Source organism: Mus caroli, chromosome 2 (genome assembly GCF_900094665.2).
Source record: "Mus caroli chromosome 2, CAROLI_EIJ_v1.1, whole genome shotgun sequence".
NCBI classification, from domain to species: domain Eukaryota; kingdom Metazoa; phylum Chordata; class Mammalia; order Rodentia; family Muridae; genus Mus; species Mus caroli.
Window position 1 is genome coordinate 81,971,239 of NC_034571.1, and position 22,767 is coordinate 81,994,005.

The 22,767-nt window shown below is 34.7% G+C and overlaps 1 protein-coding gene and 1 pseudogene across 1 annotated transcript; one reads left to right on the forward strand and one right to left on the reverse strand.

The window, feature by feature from the left end:
* Nucleotides 1–1,702: 1,702 nt before the first annotated feature.
* On the forward strand, nucleotides 1,703–2,710 carry LOC110290043 (olfactory receptor 5W2-like). The gene has a single exon (XM_021156518.1). It carries the CDS (start codon nucleotides 1,734–1,736, stop codon nucleotides 2,667–2,669), a length of 936 nt encoding a protein of 311 aa, XP_021012177.1. The 5' UTR covers nucleotides 1,703–1,733; the 3' UTR covers nucleotides 2,670–2,710.
* Nucleotides 2,711–8,241: 5,531 nt separating this feature from the next.
* LOC110290074 lies at nucleotides 8,242–9,175 on the reverse strand (annotated as a pseudogene).
* Nucleotides 9,176–22,767: the final 13,592 nt, after the last annotated feature.

Genomic DNA, 22,767 nt, shown 5'->3' on the forward strand with positions numbered 1-22,767 from the left:
AAAAAAAAAAAAAAAAAGAAAATTAACATTGTCAGAAAATGTTTCATCTATTATCTGAGAATTTGACTATGTTTCATAATTATTTTAAGCAAATAATATAGCAATTACAGTTAATATACTGAAAAGTAGAACTCTGGTCTTATTGTATAAAAGAAAAGGAATCCCTATATTGCTTTTCTGTTATTATACACTTTATATCTATTGTCATATTTGGATGAGCTTCCATCTCATTTAAATACATTTACTGATAATATGTAGCCAATATCTAAACAAGTAAGACAAATAATGAGTTATCACTACATTTGTAACTCAGTATGTGTTAAACTTTTATAATAAAAGCTTTTGTAAAATGTACAAATTCCCCTTACTTGGGCTACTTCTTCAGTTTAACTCATACCCTTAATAAACTATGTAATACTTGCATTATGTTTTGATCTATGTATAATAATTTCATCTATACAGGCAGAAAGTGCTATGCTATCACAGCACTGACAATTTTTATAATCATTTAGACCAAGAAGAAAGAAGAATGAATAAAGAGAAGTGTTTTTCATTTTCAGAATTTTTTCTTTAAGCAATTACTAGTACTCCTGCCATGAAAGTGTCTTCATTCACAGTGTTTCATGGCGCTAATGTCACCGATTTGCTGGGAAATCTATGAATGATCACACTAATTAGAATAGATAATCAATTTCACACTCTAAAATCAAGTTGTTGATGGTGTTTTTCTGCTATAATTTTGTGAATTGAACTGCCTTCAGTTTTCAATTCTGTAATTTTGTAAAAGGTTCAGACATTTAACTAATAGGCAAAATTTATTTTTAGAATGATTGTGTAAGTGATTGTGTATTATAAGCATATGTAATTTTATTTTTCCATGTTTTTTTTCAAATAACAGTGAAATCAAAGCTTTATATACACAAATTCATATCAAGTAAAGTACATATAAATTACATGCTAAAAGGATGCAATATAAAAGGTAGATTCATTTATCAATGACCATGAACAAGCATTCTTTGATATATGCTTATTTTAAAAAAAGGCAAATATAAGAGACAGAAGATATGTTCATCAGAAGCTTCTAGTGTTTTCAGGCATTTTCAGGCTATTTATAAACCCAGAGGCATTTTTTAACACTGGCTTGATCACTCTTATTTATAAGGACTTAGTGCTTGGAGTCTAGTAAGTTGAAATCAACAAATGATATTAAGAGACAGATGGTTTAATGAAATAGTTATCTCTAAGAAAATATACCAAAACAATACCATGGCTATTTCCATAATTTATTTAAATTTGATGTTATGATAAGAGATTAAACTATTATTATTTATTAATATGATGCACATGATACTTTGGTTCAATTTCTTGAAATGTTTATTTATTTTTTTTTTGGAGCTTCCTATTCTGCTTTTGTTGTTTCTTATGAATTGTTATCTGATAACGACTTTTAGGCTTTTCAATCCCACAGCCTCAGGATGATTGTAAAAATCACGTCAGAAATTATTTATACTGAACAATTATCAACTGCTGACTTTACATAGTTGTGGGAATTTTGGAGAGTGTGCCACTTTAAGTGTGGTTTGCTTCTAGACTGTTTTATGACTCCACAGAATATTTTCTATATAATAAGATTAGAATCTGTATATTGACTACAATCTTCTTGCCTAGATAAATTAGAACCCAGTCTACTTTTTAATGCTTTCTGCATCTATTCAGGCAAAGAAAAAAGAAGAATGGATGAAGGAAACTGCTCCTCCATCACTGAATTTATTCTACTGGGAATCACTGATGACCCTAGCATGAAAGTGGTTCTATTCACTTTATTTCTTATCATCTATCTCATTATTCTTGTGGCAAATATTGGAATTATTGTTTTGATCAGAATAGATCCTCAGCTTCACACACCAATGTACTTCTTCCTCAGTCATCTCTCTTTCTCAGACCTCTGTTATTCCACTGCTGTTGGACCAAAGATGCTGGTAGATTTACTGGCCAAATACAAATCTTTATCTTTTTTGGGCTGTGCATTGCAGTTTTTCTTTACCTGTATCTTTATAGATGCTGAGTGTGTGCTACTGGCAGTGATGGCCTTTGATAGGTACAAGGCCATCAGCAATCCCCTGATGTATGTTGTAGACATGTCCAGTAGATTTTGTTACCAACTTCTGTCTGGAGTTTATGTGTTAGCAATGATAGATACTCTGATGCAAACTATAATAACTTTTGGGCTGTGTTTCTGTAGGTCAAATGAGATTAATCATTTCTTCTGTGATCTTCCACCTATTCTGTTATTATCTTGCTCAGATATATATGTTAATGAATTAGCATTGTTTGTGTTTTCTGGGTTTGTTGAATTGTGCACTATTTCAGGACTTCTTGTTTCTTACAGTTATATTATTGCATCAGTCTTGAAGATCAGCTCTGATGAGGGCAGATTCAAAGCCTTCTCCACTTGTGCCTCCCACCTGACTGCAGTTGCAATTTTTCAGGGAACTCTGCTCTTTATGTATTTCCGGCCAAGTTCTTCATACTCCTTAGATCAAGATAAAACAACCTCATTGTTTTATACTCTGGTGATACCTATGCTCAACCCTCTGATTTACAGCCTGAGAAACAAGGATGTGAAAGAAGCCCTGAACAAACTGAGAAATAAAAGGTCATTTAAATAATTGTTTTATATTTGTATATGTGCAAGATATAGTAGGAGTGATTGTTGTAAAAATATACTGAATGAATCATAAAGAATCTGTGTCATCTAATTTACTTGATTAAAATATATATTTCTCTTAAATTTTACTGACAAGATAATGTTATTGATATACCAATAGTTCATGTTTCATTATTTATTGTTTCAGTTACAAAAATATTTTTTATTTAATTTTAATTTCACTATGCTTTCCTGAATTGTACTGGCTTTCTTTTCATATTATATTTCTTTTTATTGAATATCAAAAGAACCTCTAGACTCTTAAAAATGAATATTAAGTGAAAGACATAGATATTAACAACATATTCTAAACATAATTTTAAAGGAAATAATAAAATTGTACCGTTTTCTGCAGTAAAATGGATTTTTAGAATAATCTAGAGCAAAATGTTTATACCTAATGTCTATAATAAAAATTTGCTTGAATGAGAACATGTTAAGTTCATCTTTGACCTCCAGGGAAAACTGACAAGGGGTACAGAATTGGTGATTATTGACTGGGGCCTGTGAGAATGCTCCCTGCCATGACAACAAAGGACTATTTTGAAAAATCTCCTATGGGGTGACAGAAGGCAATTGAAAAAAAGAACGAAGGAGAAAGGGGAAAAAGAATCACACACACACACACACACACACACACACACACACACACACACGAGTGTTCTGGATGAATCAAACTTCACCAAGCTTGAACAAGCAAGATTTTTTCTTTTTCCCCATGCAGCTTATATACCGCAGCAAAATAATTCAAGCAGTATAGAAATTGCAGTGTGGTTATATTCTATTTTTTAAATGAATACCTATAAAAAACAAGTATATTTTTCCACTACTTTTGCATGAACAAACATTATGTAGTACAGGTTTTAACAAAAGAACAGATTATTCCCAAGAACCCACATAAATTTGTAACTAAGCAGTCTGTTATAGGTACCAAAATGTGAGCAAGCAAGATAATTTTCTCAGCCAATTTTTCATACTAGCAGATGAAAATTTGTGGTTACAAGGATAGGATCAATTATTTCATTAATTATCTTAAAAATAATCTTAGAATAATCTTAAAGAAATCACAAATTTGAACTTATATAAAATATTTATATTCTACTTTACCAATTATAATTTAATTCCTCAGAATGCACATCTAATCATCACCAAGTTTTATTAAATCATATCAGGACTCTGAGGGCAAAGTGGGTACAAGGAATTAATCATCAAATTAATCGCCAGTTCAGGCTCCAAAAGACTCAGTGTAACCAATGTTAGTTAGAGTGCCATTGTTCTTATTGCCTAACTTCATAAATTCCTTAGCTCAACGCTTAAGAGTGTTTTTAATTGGAATATTTGGGTTGTTGGTGTTTCTTCTTGAGTTCTTTATAAATTTTGGATATTAGCTCTCTGTCAGATGTAGGGTTAGTGAAGATCCTTTCCCTATCTATAGGCTGCTTTTTGTTCTATTGAGAATGTCCTTGAAGAAGCTTTGCAGTTTCATGAGGTCCCATTTATCAACTGTTGATCTAAGAGCCTGAGCCATTGGTGTTCTAATCAGGAAACTGTCTCCTATACTAATGCTTTTTAAAGCTATTTTCTACTTCTCATCTATAACATTTAGTGTATCTTGGTTTATGTTGAGATCCTCTTGGATTTGAGTTTTGTGTAGGATTATAAGAATAGATCTATTTTCATTCTTCTACATGTAGACATTCAGTTAGATCATCACAATTTGTTGAAGATGCTTTCTTTTTCTCCATTGTAAGGTTTTGTCTCCTTTCTCAAAACCAAGCGTACATAAATATGTGTACACTTCTCTAAATAAATACACAAATAGGCTTCTCAGGTCATTTCTTAAGGGAAATCAATGCATCATGCCATCGAGACTCAACAACTTTTGGCAGTAACTGTGGTTTAACCCTTGAAACCTCATTTTGTGGATGTGAAGTCAAGTTCTCCTAACAGGAGATTGTTTTCCAAAATATTAGGAAGATTTTTATCCCAACGCTTGGTACCAAACATGTGAGTACATTTTTAATGTGCACATCTTTGTCATAATTTTGAGTCTCCACATTCTCCCTAGTAGATCTCTTTAAGTTCTGGTTGTACCATCTTAGAGCTTTTACAGAATAATGCTGAAAACCTTTCCTCAAAGTAATTGCAAAGCTCAGAAGCCATCTGGTCAGTTTTGTCACTAACATAGCCACCTCTCAGTACAAATACTCTGTGACAGTTGAACAAATAAATCAATCTATATCCTAAAGGATATTTTGACACATCTTGTAAAAACTGTGTGTGCTGGAATTATCAAACATTACATTATCACTTACTCCATTAGCTTTCTCTTCCTTCCCATCTTTAGTGATTATTAAATGCTATGTTGGAAATTCTCTAACAATTTTTTTCCTTCTATTCACTAACTCTGTTAAATATTCACAAAATTAGTTCCCCTCTAAAATGTTTTTGCTTGATGCCATTTTCTTTTTCGACATTGTATTTGTAATTTTTAGAATTTATGAGCATACCATGCATTTTCATTGAATTTATACCCATTCTTCCCCTTAATTTTTTTTTTTCCGAGACAGGGTTTCTCTGTATAGCCCTGGCTGTCCTGGAACTCACTTTGTAGACCAGGCTGGCCTTGAACTCAGAAATCTGCCTACCTCTGCCTCCCAAGTGCTGGGTTTAAAGGCGTACACCATCACTGCCCGGCATTCTTTCAGACTTTATGTCCTCCTCTTTCTCAAACTTCATTAATACACAAACCCTTGTTTGTGTTGCCTGTCTATTCATAGGTATGTAGTCATCCTCTGGATCATGGTTGATTGAGCAGGGCCACAATGTTAATAAAACTGAATCCTTTCCTTCATCAGCCATAAACAAGCAAGGTCTCTTTAGACAGTGCTGGGAGTGCACAAGCACCTCTTTGATTTATTCTAGAATGCTGAATGCCTTGCTTGGTAAAGGGAACTACAATTGTTCTTACATTAAAAAAAAATCAATGGTGGTCTCATGACCAGAAAACATTGTTGCCCCAGTGTTTCCCAAACCTCTATTTCCAATCTGTCCTGCTCTTCTTCCAAGACTGAGATTGAAGAGAACAGATGTGTAATGGATGTCACAATATGGCTGAGCACTCCACATATACTCATCCTTGGCACTTTGACTAGTTGTGCATTTTGCATTATCTATTGAATGTGTGTGTGTGTGTGTGTGTGTGTGTGCATGCACATGCATGCGTGTATGCCTCTGATGAATTCTGAGAGTGAAATCCATACCTCTAGGTATGGAAATAATAAAATAGAGCTTTTTAAAATAATCATGAAGAAATATGATTCAAATGTTCAAATCAAAGCCTTCAATAGAGTGCCACAAATTAAAAAGTGCCTAATGATTGAGCAGCATTGAGGTCTGTGGTTGTTGTGTCAAATGATGGCACTGGCCAATTTAATGTTTGGTGAAAACTTCATTTCTATTTCATTAGGAGTCTCATTTAGTGGTTTTCATCATAATGGGCTAGAAAATCATACAGTTTTTTTTTTAAGAAAATAATACTCTAGGTGATAAATTTATCTGTTCCAAAATTATTTACAACCTTACACTGTTGCTTTAAAGTTTGGAAACTCAATATATAGAAAAGAAAACAAACCATAACATTCCTAATTAGGCTCCAATTTAAAATAGTATAAATTATTTAAAAATCGATACTAATTGAAAACTTTAAATCTTTTATTCTAAATTAAAATTCATTATAGATTCATAAATGTGATATATCCACATTTTACCATTTTTTTTAAATTTTTACCTAATTAAAAGAAATCAATGTTTGATTTCACTGAATTCTGAGATAGTCTTACAAAGGTGCACTTCCCACTGTATTTAGCCTCATTGCTTTCATGCCTATAATGAAATTGAATAACTTAAAATTTTTCCTTATTCTCCATGTTCAGTTAAATGCATAGAAGCTATTATTATACTTTCAGATAACTCATTCAGTGGTTTAAACAACAGGAAATATTATAGAAGAAATGGGCAATAAAATAATTGTTCAACAAAATACATGTGTCTATACATTTTCATTTCCTGGAAGATAGCAATTATATCAAGTCATTTTATTATATTGGCATTTTGAACTCTCATTATCTATTGAAGTGTATGGGAAGACACATAGGTGGGTTCCTCTGTATATGTGTGTTTGTGTAATACACTTAAGGTCTCATTACCAGTGTCTAATATTGACTTAAAATATCATGTTTTCCCCAATTTTGCTTTATTGTTTTTTTCCTATTTTATCTACAAAACAGAATATATAATGATATTGTAGAGCTACAATGTTCAATTCTTCAACAAAAATTACTTCTCTCATAATTATTTTTTAAGTATTATTTTCACAATGCTTCAATGGCATTATTATTATCATAGTAGCATTTAAGAAGAAAAAATGGTAGAAAGAAAAGGTTTTTGTCATTATGAAAGGCTGGTAATGGTAAAGGAGAGGAACAATGATTGATTAAGTCCAGTGTAGATGACCGGTGACCCCTGCATACACATGTGCCTAACTATTTACCAAATTTATTAAAGTTAGATTTGCTCATTCTCCAACTGGATTGGAGTAGTGTATCTTAACAGTCATATAATTACAAGCCCTGTGACAAGATCCTGTTCTTTCTCACCAACAAACATTTCTTTAGATCAAAGAGTCCTGATTTTCTATCTTTCTTTTTTAAGCATTTTTTTTTCTTTCATGGCCAGTAGATTGTTTTCAAATAAAATATTCTGATTTCACTTCCCAAACACAGTCTTCCCAGTACTTCCTCAAATCTCTTTCCATGTAGATCCACACCCTTTATGTCTTCCATCAGAACAGGCATCTAAGGATCAAAAATAAAATAAGATAAATCACAAACAAATCAGAATATAACAAAAGAATCAAACAATTAGAATGACAAATGAACTCATAATAAGCACAAAAAAACGCATTCAGAGTCATAGACACACATATCTGTATTTTCACAATTTTCACAGAAACACCATAATGAAGGCCATAATATAGAAATTATTTTTTCTGCTCATTGGGTATAGAGATTTTGTTCTAGATTATGATTAAAATCCTTTCTATTTCATAATAAAATAAAATTTTATTCTTTTATAAAAATATGCATGTTCTGAATGTATAATTGATGTCCACATTTTTCAATTGAATTTATGATTTATCTTTATCAATATAGAGGTACCTATGAGATTTAATACAAAGAAAAATATGTAAAAAGGCAACCACTGAAATTGTAGTAAGCTTAGTGTGATTAAAATTCAATGAAAAAAATAAATGTAATTATTTCACAACTGAAATGATCATGAAAATTTCTGCATCTAACTTCATGGCAAATAATGAGGTATGAAATATTGGAATGCCTATAATATTTTCTTATGATTAAAATTACATGAAATATTTATACTAATTACTTAAATTAGTTAGCACAACTTTCCTATGATTAATTATCATTGTATACAAATTGGCATCATTATTTGAACATGTATACATAACACAACTATTTACACCACCTTTTATTTTCTAGGTTTTGCAAGGCCTCTTTCCCATCCTTTTTTCTCAGGCTGTAAATCAGTGGGTTCAGCATGGGAATCACCAGAGTATAAAACAAGGAGATCATTTTGTCTTGATCTAGAGAATAAGAAGTACTTGGCTGGAAATATGTAAAAAGTAAGGTTCCCTGAAAAATTGCAACAGCAGTCAGATGCAAGGTGCAGGTGTAAAAAGCTTTAAACCTTCCCTTGGCAGAATGGATTTTCAAGACTGAAAAGATAATATAGCAATAGGAGAGAAGAACTCCTGAAATAGTGCTCAACTGAATAAATCCAAAAATAGTGAATATCATTAACTCATTGACCTGAGAATTTGAACAAGACAGTAACAGTATAGGAGGGATATCACTGAAGAAATGATTAATCTCATGTGACCCACAGAAACATAAGCGAAATGTTAATGTTGTGTGTATCAAAGCATCTGCCATTCCTTCAAGGTAAACACCAACCAGGAATTGGCAGCATACTCTATTGGACATATCTACGGCATATATCACGGAGTGGCTTATGGCTTTGTACCGATCAAAGGCCATTACTGCCAGTAACACACTCAACATCTATAAAGATACAGACAAAAAAGAATTTCAAGGCACAATCAACAAATGGGATGATTTTGTATTTGCTGAAAATGTCTATCAACATCTTGGGCCCAATTGCAGAGGAGTAGCAGAGGTCAGAGAAAATGAGGTAGCTGAGAAAGAAGTACATTGGTGTTTGAAGCTGTGGATTCATCTTGATCAAGATGATCATTCCAATATTAGTCATGAGAACAATAAGATAAATAGCTAAGAACACAGCAAGTATTAGCACTTTCATGTCAGGGTTATTGGTAATTCCCAAGAGAAGGAATTCAGGTAATGAAGAACAGTTTTCCTTGTCCATGATTCATTATTCTTTCCCTATCATGTTGTAAAATTCAAAGGAAAATTGATTAGATTTCATTTTCTGGTTATATCTACATATCATCTTTAAGACAAAAGATAAATTTGTTTAATTATATACATCTAAAACTAGTGAGGTACAAGTAGTATTGAAGAGACATTGTTATATAAAAATAAAGTTCTACTTTAGGAAGTTGAAGATGAAATTTGAATGGTTTTGTAATTCATGAGACCTCTGAATTGTCTGTGTCTCCATCATTCATATTAAAATGTGCTTTTGAATAAATTTAATCATGGTTGTTATATTGAAAATGGTACAAAGAAACTTTCAAATTAAGGAAAACAGAAGGTTTGTGAATTGATATATCTTTATCTACAAGAAGTGCAATCATTACATATTTAACAAATATAATCACCTGAGATACCAACAGTTATACTGAAAGACAGTAACTAAACAGAATTATGGTACCAGTTTTGGAGTATAATATTAGTTAAACCAAAATACAATTTGTTGATTTGTTTTCTTCTGTCATTATTTGAGGGTTTGACAAACTATTATCACCTCTCTGTGTAACTTGTTTGACTCCCTGTATGAATCCCTAGACAGCCAATAAGAATGAAATAGAAACAAGGATTTTTAATACATACATTTTACATTGTTAGATTTTTTAAATGATTTTATTGACCTAAAACACAAAATACAATAGATATTTCAAAGATTTATGACTGATTTTTCTTTTGTCTATGATGGTTATGAGTATACATGGGAAGTGCCTGTCCATATCTCTAGCTGACTATTCACCTAGCTGTCATTTACTTATCTAAATTTTAATGTGGGTAATTGGCTGTTAGAGATTCTAGATTTAAATATCATGGCATGTGGTGCATCTTAGATTGAAGCTTCATATTTTAATATTTCATATCTATTATTAGCTAAAAGCAATAAAAAATAGCCACTTGAATACCTGTTATATTTAATTTAGATATTATGTAATCATTACAAACTCACTAATATTGCTTTTCAAAGTAAAATAGCCTTTTTATTTATTTCCCTATTTTTCAGATGCTTAATTCATTATTCTACCTGAGATGAGAAAGTCCTTCCTACATTTTACTGGTGTCAGGAGTATATATTTTGCTAATTTATGTATTTTCTACTACTGACAACTGGGATTTATACACTTGAGCATCTGCCTTCACTCTTCTTCATTATTCAAATATGGATAATTAGATACATATTTCCACTGAGAATAACTGCACATGCTTCAGTAAAGTAAAACTTTTAATTCTTTACTCTTTACACCAATTGATCTTTGAAAACTTTCAAGAGAATTTAATTAACTATAATTATATTATAACTATAATTGTGTTATAACTATAGTAAACTATAATTTGCTATCATGAATTGCTTTCTGTGAATGAAACCGAACATCCAATGAACTCAAAATGGAACCTATTACTTTCTCCCCCTTTTTTTCTTTTATTTTCTTTTCCTTTTTTAAAATTTGATTTCTGAGACAGTCTTCTTAGTTTGTAATATGCAATAATGTTACTATATATATTTATCATTAATTCATATTTTATTATTGTCACCAATCACTATGGCAATTGAAATTCTTACTTTGTGGTTTTAGCTACTGAATTGACTGGACTTTCATTGTAACAGAGACCCAAATCCTACATCTAAGGCTTTGAAATATGTTTTTATTAGTACACTGGTGTTTGAGTATTTAAATTTTCAAAAGTTGACATTAGTGAAGTGTATAATTTAAAGCAAGGTAAAGAGTTTGATTATATATTTTTACATATGTATAAATAAAATAAGTAAATTGTATAAATAAAATAAGTAAATAAAACATAACAAAATATGTTTAAGGATAATTATTACATTAAATAATGTCAGGAAACAGTTATCATAACAGAGTTCTTCAACAAGTTATAACAATTGAGAGAGAGTAAGACTTTATGGAATGAATGGAAGAAGTTAATAATTACAGAAGATACCTTTTCATTTGATTCACTCCTTATAGCCTAACATCTCAGAATTCATTACTTTTAAAACAAATCAGAGATGTTAAGAGTTTATGTCCCTGAATAGCATATTTCCTCACTGATAATGAGTATCTCAATCCAAATATACCTCTCTCACACAAATAGGTGTTAAGTTTTTATTTTCCACTTTGAGACATCATGGTTTGTATTTCAGAACAACTTTAAAGCTTTATGAACTAAGTGCTGGTTAATTAGTTTCTTCTTTTCCATTATAGCATAAAATCAACTTTTTCACAAACATATTATTTCCATGAAATGCAAAGTTTCTGAATGTGTTAAAAATAACAGTGAGAGCTGAGTGAGGTGGTGCATACCTTTAACCCCAGCACCAAATGGGCAATGTTGGAAAACAGCTAGGGCCACATAGAAAGATGCTGTTTCCCTACCTACTTTCTCTGCTGACTGACTCCTCTAGAGCAAGCCTAGCTGTCATGAGCAGCCTCTTAGCCCACCACCTCTGGGCCAAGCTTCATAACATTTGTGGGTCCTGAAAAGGTAGACCTGCATATCCTGAAGTCCAATCTTATAATGATGATAAAGGTTTTTGTAAAGGAAATTAATGAACCCCTTAAAGAAATAAAGGAAAATACAATAAAAATTTAGAGATCTTTAATGAGAAAATAAATAAATCCCTCAGAGACATAAAGGAATATGAAATTAAACACATTAATGGAATGAATAAGACTGTGCAAAACCTGAAAGTAGACATAAAAGCAACAAAGAACAAGAACAAAATACACAAGCACCACCAAGAGAATGCAGCAGAAGGAAAAGTGGATCTCAGTCACAGAAGATAAAAAAGAAGAAATTAATAAGTGAGTAAAATAAAATGTTAAATATAAAATTTCCTGACACAAAACATCCAGGAAGTATGTCATAACATGAAATAACCTAACCTAAGAATAATAGAAATAGAGGAAGATAAAGAGTCCCAGATCCAAGGCCCAGAATATAGTCTCAACAAAATCATAAGAGAAAACTCTCCCAACCTAAAGAAAGAGATGCCTATAAACATACAAGTAGATTATAGAACACAAATTAGACTGAATCAGAAAAAAAAATCCTTCTACAACATAATAATTAAAATAGAAAACCTATAGAACAAAGAAAAATATTAAAAGCAGAAAGTGAGAAAAAGCAGGTAACACACAAAATCAGAACAATCAAAATTACACCTGGCTTCTCAACAGAGACACTAAAACTAGAAGGGCATGGACAGATATTTTGCAACCTCTAAAAACTTAGAGATGCCAACAATTGATGGAGACTATAAGATATTTCAGAAAAAAATGTGGAGGGTCTTGTGCCAGCAGGAACAGTGACAAACGAACCCCGCCTGACCAGAGGCTGGGATCCTTTCAGGTTGGGGCCACCCCTGCCTGTTGCGGCCCGACCCGCAGTCCACAACGTGAATGGTTCAACTGAGGATGGCAGTTTGAGCTGAAAATAGAGGAAGCTAGAAGGGGCAGGAGAAAGAATGAGGCCAAGACGATTCCATGTTCAAGGCCCCCCTTTACTAATTCCAACATTCAGTTATAAAGGAAGGGGGAGGGAACCCGATTTCCCACCAAGTAACTCGGGGTCCAGTAGCAGGAAGAACACGTGTGTGCCTCCAAGCAGCAAAGCGACAAGGTCCAACAGTGGGCGTGGCAGAACGAATGAGCAGGAAACTCCACCCTTGAGCAAGCAGGTTCCAGGGTGGGGGAAGGGAAACCACACCTGCCATCTTCCCTTTGAACCCAGAGGGGCCACTAAGGGCTCCAGAGTACTCTCCATGCTGCAGGACCTTGGGATCACCTCGAGATCACTGGTGAGTGGAATGCGACACCAGCTCCAAAGAATCTCAGAGGGTCTTGTGCCAGCAAGAATAGGGACAAAGGAACCCCGCCTGACCAGAGGCTCAGATCCATTCCGGTCTGGGCCAGCCCCACCATCTTTCCCATGAACCTGGCCTAGGACATAAAGGACCCAAGAGGACTCTCCATACAGCAGGACTCCTAGCACACCCAGGACCTAATGATCATGAGAGAGCACGTGGACAACTGAAGCAACGGAGCTTCTTGGTCAGAGTCCCTTCGGGCCTTCATACCCAGCCAGGAGGCAGCGCTGAGACCCAGACCCCTGGGTACCCTCCTTGCCAGAGGAGAGTTGGCCTACAGGGAGGGCTCTAACTCAGGAGCTAGACTCAGGAGGTGGACCAGGAAAGCTTGTCTGCAGACCACTGGGACTCAGGTGAGAGTTGGACTCCCACAGTGCTGACAGAGGCTAACAGAATCACAGGAGGAACAAGCCAGAGACAGCTAGAACATTAACACCAGAGAATACCAGATGGCGAAAGGCAAAGGTAAGAATCTTACTAACAGAAACCAAGAACACTGGGCATCATCAGAACCCAGTACGCCCACCACAATGACTCCTGGATACCCCAACACACTCGAAAAGCAATACTCAGATTTAAAATCATATCTCATGATGGTGGTAGAAGATTTTAAAAAGAGCATTAATAACTCACTTAAAAAATTACAGGAGAACATTGCTAAACAGGTAGAAGTCCTTAAAGAATTACAGGAGAACACCGATAAACAGGTAGAAGGTCTTAAGAATTGCAGGAAAACACTGATAAATAGGTAGAAGTCCTTAAAGAGGAAACAGAAAAATCCCTTAAAGAATTACAGTAAAGCACAACCAAACAGGTGATAGAATTGAACAAAACGTTCCAAGATCTAAAAATGGGAAGTAGAGACAAAAAAACAAAAACAAAAACAAAAACAAACAAACAAACAGAAACCCAACGGGAGACAACTCTGGAGTTGGAAAACCTAGGAAAGAAATCAGGAACCATATATGCAAGCATCAGCAACAGAATACAAGGGATGGAAAAGAGAATTCCAGGTGAAGAACATTCCATAGAGAAAGTGGACACAACAATCAAAGAAAATGCAAAATGCAAAAAGATCCTAACCTACTAACTACAGCCATGTTGTGGTGGCCCATGCCTTTAATCCCAGCATTTGGGAGGCAGAGGCAGGTAGATTTCTGAGTTCGAGGCCAGCCTGGTCTACAGAGTGAGTTCCAGGACAGCCAGGGCTGCATAGAGAAACCCTGTCTCAAAAACAAAAACAAAAACAAAAACAAAAACAAAAACAAACAAACAAAAAGTGCCAAACTCAAAACATCCTGGAAATCCAGGACAAAATGAGAAGACCAAACCTATGGATAATAGGAGTAGATGAGAATGAAGATTTTCAACTTAAAGGGCAAGAATATATCTTTAAGAAAATTTTAGAAGAAAACTTCCCAAACCTAAAGAAAGAGATGCCTATGAACATACAAGAAGCCTTCAGAACTCCAAATAGACTGGACCAGAAAAGAAATTCCTTCCAACACATAATAATCAGAACAACAAATACACTAAATAAAGACAGAATTTTAAAAGCAGTAAGGGAAAAAGTCAAATAACATATAAAGGCAGACCTATTTGAATTACACCAGATTTCTAGCCAGAGACTCTGAAAGCCAGAAGATTCTGGACAGATGTTATACAAATACTAAGAGAACACAAATGCCAGCCCAGGTTACTATACCCAACAAAACTCTCAATTACCATAGATGGAGAAACCAAAGTATTCCAGGGCAAAACCAAATTCATACAGTATCTTCCCATAAATCCAGCCCTTCAAAGGATAATAAAGGGAAAACACCAACACAAAGATGGAAACTACACCCTAGAAAAAGCAAGAAAGAAATCCTTAAACAAAACTAAAAGAAAACAGCAACAAGAAGAGATATTCCAACTTTAACAACAAAAATGACAGAAAGCAACAATTACTTTTCTTTTATTTCTCTTAACATCAATGGACTCAATTCTCCAATAAAAAGACATAGACTAATAGACTGGCTATACAAACAGGACCCAACATTTTGCTGCATAAAGAAAACCCACCGCAGGGACAAAGACAGACACTACCTCAGAGTGAAAGGCTGGAAAACAATTTTCCAAGAAAATAGTCTGAAGAAACAAGCTTGAGTAGCCATTCTAATATGGAACAAAATTGACTTTCAACCCAAAGTTATCAAAAAAGACAAGGAGAGGCACTTTATACTTATCAAAGGTAAAATCTACAAAGATGAAATCTCAATTCTAAATGTCTATGCTCCAAATGCAAGAGCAGCCACATTCATTAAAGAAACTTTAGTAAAGCTCAAAGCACATATTGCACCTCACACAATAATAGTGGGTGACTTCAACATCCCACTTTCACCAATGGACAGATCCTGGAAACAGAAACTAAACACAGACACATGGACACTAACAGAAGTTATGAAGCAAATGGATTTAACAGATATCTACAGAACATTTTATACTAAAACAAAAGGATATACCTTCTTCTCAGCACCTCATGGTACCTCCTCCAATATTAACCATATAACCAGTCACAAAATAGTCCTTAACAGATACAAAATTATAGAAATTATCCCATGCATCCTATTAAATCACCACAGACTAAGGCTAATCTTCAATAACAGCATAAATAATAGAAACTCAACATTCACGTGGAAAATGAAGAACTCTCTACTCAATGATACCTTGGTTAAGGAAAAAATAAAGAAAGAAATTAAAGACCTTTTAGAGTTTAATGAAAAAAGAAGCCACAGCATACCCAAACCTAAGGAACACAAGGAAAGCAGTCCTAAGGGTAAAACTTATAGCCCTGAGTGTGTCCAAAAAGAAACTAGAGACAGCATATTTAGTAGTCTGACAGCACTCCTAGAAGCTCTAGAACAAAAGGAAGCAAATTCACCGAAAAGGAGTAGACTGCAGGAAATAATCAAACTCAGGCCTAAATCAACCTAGTGGAAACAAAAAGAACTATTCAAAGAATCAACCAAAACAGGAGCTGGTTCTTTGAGAAAATCAACAAGATAAATAAACCCTTAGCCAGACTAACTAGAGGATACAGGGACAGTATTCTAATTTACAAAATCAGAAATGAAAGAGGAGACAAAACAACAGAACCCAAGGAATTCCAAAACTTCATCAGATCCTACTACAAAAGGGTATACTCAACAAAACTAGAAAACCTGGATGAAATGGACAACTTCCTAGACAGATACCAGATACCAAAGTTAAATCAGGATCAGATTAACGATCTTAACAGTCCCATTTCCCCTTAAGAAATAGAAACAGTCATTAATAGTCTGTTAAAAAAAAAAAAAAGCCCAGGGCCTGATGGGTTTAGTGCAGAGTTCTATCAGACATTCAAAGAAGACCTAATTCCAACTCTACTCAAACTATTCCACAACATAGAAACAGAAGGTACTCTAGCCAATTCATTCCATGAAGCCACAATTACTCTGATACCTAAGCCACACAAAGATCCAAGAAAGAAAGAGAACTTCAGACCAATTTCCCTAATGAATATCGATGCAAAAATACTCAATAAATTTCTCGCAAACTGAATGCAAGAACACATCAAAATGATCATCCATCTTGACCAAGTAGGCTTCATTCCAGTGATGCAATGATGGTTTAATATACAGAAATCCATCAATGTAATTCACTATATAAAGAAACTCAAAGACAAAAACCACATGATCATCTCGTTAGATGCTGAGAAAGCATTTNACAAAATCCAACACCCCTTCATGATAAAAGTCATGGAAAAATCAGGAATTTAATGCCCATACCTAAACATAATGAAATCAATATACAGCAAGCCAGTAGTCAACATCAAAGTAGATTTAGAGAAGTTGGAAGCAATTCCACTAAAATCCGGAAATAGACAAGGCTGACCACTTCCTCCCTACCTATTCAATATAGTACTTGAAGTCCTAGCCAGAGCAATTCGACAACAAAATGAGGTCAAGGGGATACAAATTTGAAAGGAAGAAGTCAAAATACCACTATTTGCAGATGATATGTTAATGCATATAAGCAACCCTAAAAATTCCACCAGAGAACTCTTTTTTTTAAATTTTTAATATTTTTTATTATATATTTTCCTCAATTACATTTCCAATGCTATCCCAAAAGTCCCCCATAGCGCCCCCCCCCACTTCCCTACCCACCCATTCCCATTCTTTTGGCCCTGGCATTCCCCTATATTGGGGCATATAAAGTTTGCAAGTCCAATGGGCCTCTCTTTCCAGTGATGGCCGACTAGGCCATCTTTCGATACATATGCAGCTAGAGACAAGAGCTCCGGGGTACTGGTTAGTTCATCATTTGTTCCAACTATAGGGTTGCAGATCCCTTTAGCTCCTTGGGTACTTTCTCTAGCTTCTCCATTGGGAGCCCTGTGATACATCCAATAGCTGACTGTGAGCATCCACTCCTGTGTTTGCTAGGCCCCTGCATAGTCTCACAAAAGACTATTTTTGGGTCTTTTCAGAGAACTCTTAAACCTGATAAACAAGTTCAGTGCAGTAGCTGGATATAAAATTAAACAAATCAGTGGCCTTTCTCTACACAAAGGATAAACAGGATGAGAGAGAAATTAGGAAAACAATACCCTTCACAATAGTCACAAAAAATATAAAATACCTTGGTGTGACTCTAACTAAAGAAGTGAAAGATCTGTATAACAAGAACTTCAAGTCTCTGAAGAAAGAAATTGAAGAACATCTCAGAAGATGGAAAGATTTCCCATGTTCATGGCTTGGAAGGATTAATATAATAAACATGGTTATACTGCTGAAAGCAATCTACAGATTCAATGCAATCCTCATCAAAATTCCAACTCAATTTTTCACTGAGTTAGAAAGGGCAATTTGAAAATTCATCTGGAAAAATAAAAAACCTAGGATAGCAAAACCTATTCTCAACAATAAAAGAACCTCTGGTGGAATCACCATGCCTGACCTCAAGCTGTACTACAAAGCAATTGTGATAAAAAAAAAAAAAATGCATGGTACTGGTACAGCGACAGACAGGTAGATCAATGGAACAGAATTGAAGGCCCAGAAATGAACCCACACACCTATGGTTACTTGATCTTTGACAAGGGAGCTAAAACCATCCAGTGGAAAAAAGATAGCATTTTCAACAAATGGTGCTGGCTAAACTGGCGGTTATAATGTAGAAGAATGTGAATTGATACTTTCTTATCTCCATGTAAAAAGCTCAAGTCTAAGTGGATCAAAGAACTCCACATGAAACCAGAGATACTGTAATTTATAGAGAAGAAAGTGGGGAAAAGCCTTGAAGATATGGGCACAGGGGAAATATTTGTAAAAAGAACAGCAATAAATACCATCATTTCAGAAGAGCTTTGTGTTCACCCTCACCTGTGACCACACAATGATTAGAAATAAAAACAGGACAAAGAGTGGGGCTACTAAAATTCCAAATATAGCTAATACTTCAACATCTCTGAATTTTCTTCTTGTACAAATGATGAATAACAATCCCTATATGATTTTGAGGTTACACACATACTTTCCAGTAGCTATCACAGGCAGTAATGACAAAAACTTTTTTTCCTGATTTTGTAAGTACTTATCCACATGTACTAATGAATTACTAAAACACTATGAAGCACTAAAAATGAGCTCTAGCACATGATAGGTCTGCAATGTGTAAGTCATTACCATAAGTGATGTAAAATAGTTTGAGATCTCAATTGTTTTTTTTTTCTATGTTTCAAAACTGTCATTATGACTGGGTGTCATCAGGATGTCACAGTGGCTCACTCAGTACTTAATTAACCCTGCTACTAAGCCATTTGAAAATTGGCCAGTTTTTTTCTGAATAAACTCTTAGAGTCTCCGGCATTTAGAAGAAAAATAATTTTACAAAATCTAACGCTCAAGCTGTAGTGTACCATTTCTGCTTGTAATCGCTGGAGTCTACAGTGAGTGAGGTTTGAACACTTTGTTTCTTTTACCCACTGTGTTGGAGTTAAGTGAACTCCAGGCATTTAAACTGAAGGGAAAGGTATTCTTGTTAATTCTTGAGTCCTGATGAAATCATTCCTAGGTGTTTGCTGTCCCAGCTTAGGGCTTCCTTTCCTCGCACAGGTCACTCAGTGCAAGCTGCCTTACTCTGTTGGTTGCATCATTCCTTTCAGGTTTAAGGTTTGTTTATGTTTAGATTCTTCTAATATTAAATCTTATGTAAAAATGTATGATGTACTACAAACTTTATGCATAACAAAACTAAGTTATAGCCTATTGTAACCTATAAAACACTTCTTGTAAATGATCTAATTTATTTTTCCATTAATGTACAGTTTCTTAATGTAAATTTAAAAGATATTTGTTGTGCCCTGCTCTTTAAATATTCCTTTAATGTTTATTTGCATGAAAGACTCTTGGGTTCTATTTGTTTGCACTATGTAGCTGTAAGCTGGGTTTGGGTGTCTACCTTTTCTGTAATTTCTAACTTTTTAAATTTGTTAATATTCTAAATAAGTGTTAGAATCATGATTTTTATACCCTACTTTCCAAATAAATTCTCTCTTTACAAAAAAAAAAAAAAAAAAAAAAAAAAAAAGCAATGCAGCAATGGCTTGTTCTGTAAGATTGAGGATTGACAAATGGGACCTCATAAAATTCAATGCTTCTATAGGGCAATAGATACTGTCAATAAGACAAAAAGGTCACCAACACATTGGGTAAGATTTTTTACCAATCCTAAATCTGATAGTGGACTAATATCTAATATATACAAGAAGCTCAAGAAGCTGAACTCCTGAAATTCAAATAACCCCATTAAAAATGGGGTACAGAGCTGAACAAAGAATTCTCAACTGAGGAATACCTAAGGGCTGAGAAGCACTTGAAAAAATGTTCAACATCCTTAATCATCAGGGAAATGCAAATCAAAACAACCCTGAGATTCCATCTCACACCAGACAGAATAGCTAAGATCAAAGATTCAGGTGACAGCAGATGCTGGCGAGGATGTGGAGGAAGAGGAACACTTTTCCATTGCTGGTGGGATTGCAAACTTGTATAAGCACTCTGGAAATCAGTCTGGCAGTTCCTCAAAAAACTGGTCTTAGTTCTATTGGAAGACCCAGCAATACCTCACCTGGGTATATACCCAGAAGATGTTCCAACTGGTAATAAGGACATATGCTCCACTATGTTCATAGCAGCCCTATTTATAATAGCCAGAATCTGGAAAGAACCCAGATGTCCCGCAACAAAGGAATAGATACATAAAATTTGGTACATTTACATAATGGAATACTACTCAGCTGTTAGAAACAATAAATTTATGAAATTCTTAGGCAAATGGATGTATCTGAAGAATATCATCCTGAGTGAAGTAATCCAATCAAAAAATAAATCACTTGATATGCACTCAGTGATAAGTGGATATTAACCCAGAAACCTAGAATACCCACGATACAATTTGCAAAACACAAGAAAATCAAAAAGAAGGAAGACCAATGCATGGATACTTCATTCCTCCCTAGAATAAGGAACAAAATACCCATGGAAGGAATTATAGAGACAAAGTTTGGAGCTAAGACAAAAGGATGGACCATCCAGAGAATGCCCTCCCTGGTTCCATCGCATAATCAGCCACCAAACACAGATACTATTGCATATGCCCGCAAGATTTTGTTGAAAGTACCCTGATCTAGCTGTCTCATGTGAGGCTATGCCAGTGCCTGGCAAATACAGAAGTTGATGCTCATAGTCATCTATAGGTTGGAACACAGTACCCCAATGGAGGAGCTAGAGGAAGTACCCAAGGAGCTAAAGGAGTCTGCAACCCTCTAGGTGGAACTACAATATGAACTAATCAGTATCCCCACAGCTCATTTCTTAGCTACATATGTAGCAGAAGATGGCCTACTTGGCCATCATTGGGAAGAGAGGCCCCTTGGTCTTGCAAACTTTATATGCCCCAGTACAGGGGAACGCCAGGGTCAAGAAGTGGGACTGAGTGGTTAGAGGAGCAGCATGGGGGGGGGATGTATAGGGGACTTTTAGGATAGCATTTGAAATGTAAATGAAGAAAATATATAATAAAAAATTAAAAAAAAAGAAAAATGCAAGCTCAAACAATAACTATCCATATATCTAGCCATACAGAAAATACTTGAAGGAATACTCCAATCCAAGAATGATAGTTGCAATCAAGGAAACACAGGAAATGTGTAATTTGATACCAGCAAAACAAGGGAAACACCACACACACATACCCACACAACCAAACCCACACACCAACAAGATTAAAATGACAGAAAATAATAATCACTGGTCATTAATATCCCTTAACACCAATGGACTCAACTACCCAATAAAAAGACACAGACTAACAGAACTGATCAGAAAAAATATTTTATGCTGCATACAAGAAACAAATTCCAGTAGTAAAGATAAAACTTGTCTCAGTGAAAAGGGATGGAAAAAAGTTTTCCAAGCAAAGGAAACCAAAAAGCAAGTTAGAGGAAACATACTAATATCTAATAAAATAGACTTTCAACCAAAATTAATCAAAAGATAATGGGGAGGACACTTCATACTCCTCAAAGAATAAATCTCTAAAGGTTATTTCTTACTTAAGAACATCTATTTCCCAAACACAAGGGTAGCCACATTTGTAAAAGAAACATTGCTAACATTTAAAATCATACATTGAACCTCACACATTAATGGGGGGAGACTTCAACACCCCACTATTATCAATTGACAGGTTACACAGACAAAAGTCTAAGCAGAGAAATAACAAAACAAGCAGAAATTATTAAAGAAATGGACCCAACATACATCTTTAGAATATTACACCTAAACAGAGTAGAATATACCATTTTTTCAGCACTTCATGGATCCTTCTCTAAAACTGACCAAAAAAATCAGTCACAAAGCAAGCTTAAACAGATACAAGAGAACTAAAATAATGTCTTGTGTCCTATCAGACTACCATTGAATAACAACAACAGAAACACAAGAAAGCCTAGACACTCATGGGAATTGATCAATTCTCTACTTACTGATATCTGGGTCAGAGAAGAAATAATATTAATGGTTTTCTAGAATTCAATGAAAATGCAGGCACAATATATCCATCTTAGAGTTTTGCTGCTGTGAACAGAAATCATGACCAAGGCAACTCTTATAAGAACATTTAATTGGAGCTGGCTTAGAGGTTCAGAGGTCCAGTCCATTATCATCAAGGTGGGAGCATGGCAGTGTCCAGGCAGGCATGGTGCAGGAGGAACTGAGAATTCTACATTTTTATAGGTAAGCTGTTAGCATAATTCTGGCTTTCAGGGAGCTAGGATGAGGGTCTTAAATCCCACACCCACAGTGACACACCTTCTTCAACAAGGCCACATTTATTACAACAGGCCCACACTCTGCCAAGCATACGCAGATACAAACCAACACATTTTACTCCTTGGCCCCATAGGCTTATCCAACCACAGAAGTCTATGAGGCCATACCTAAACATAGCATAATTCAAAATACATAAAAGCAGCAAGAGAGAAAGGTCAAGTAACATATAAAGGCAGGCCTATTAGAATTAAACCAGACTTTTCACCAGAGACTATGAAAGCCAGAAGAGCCTGGACAGATGTT

What these genes read in the sequence shown, in the direction of transcription:
- LOC110290043 (XM_021156518.1), top strand. Translation starts at nt 1,734, where the DNA reads ATGGATGAAGGAAACTGCTCCTCCATCACTGAATTTATTCTACTGGGA.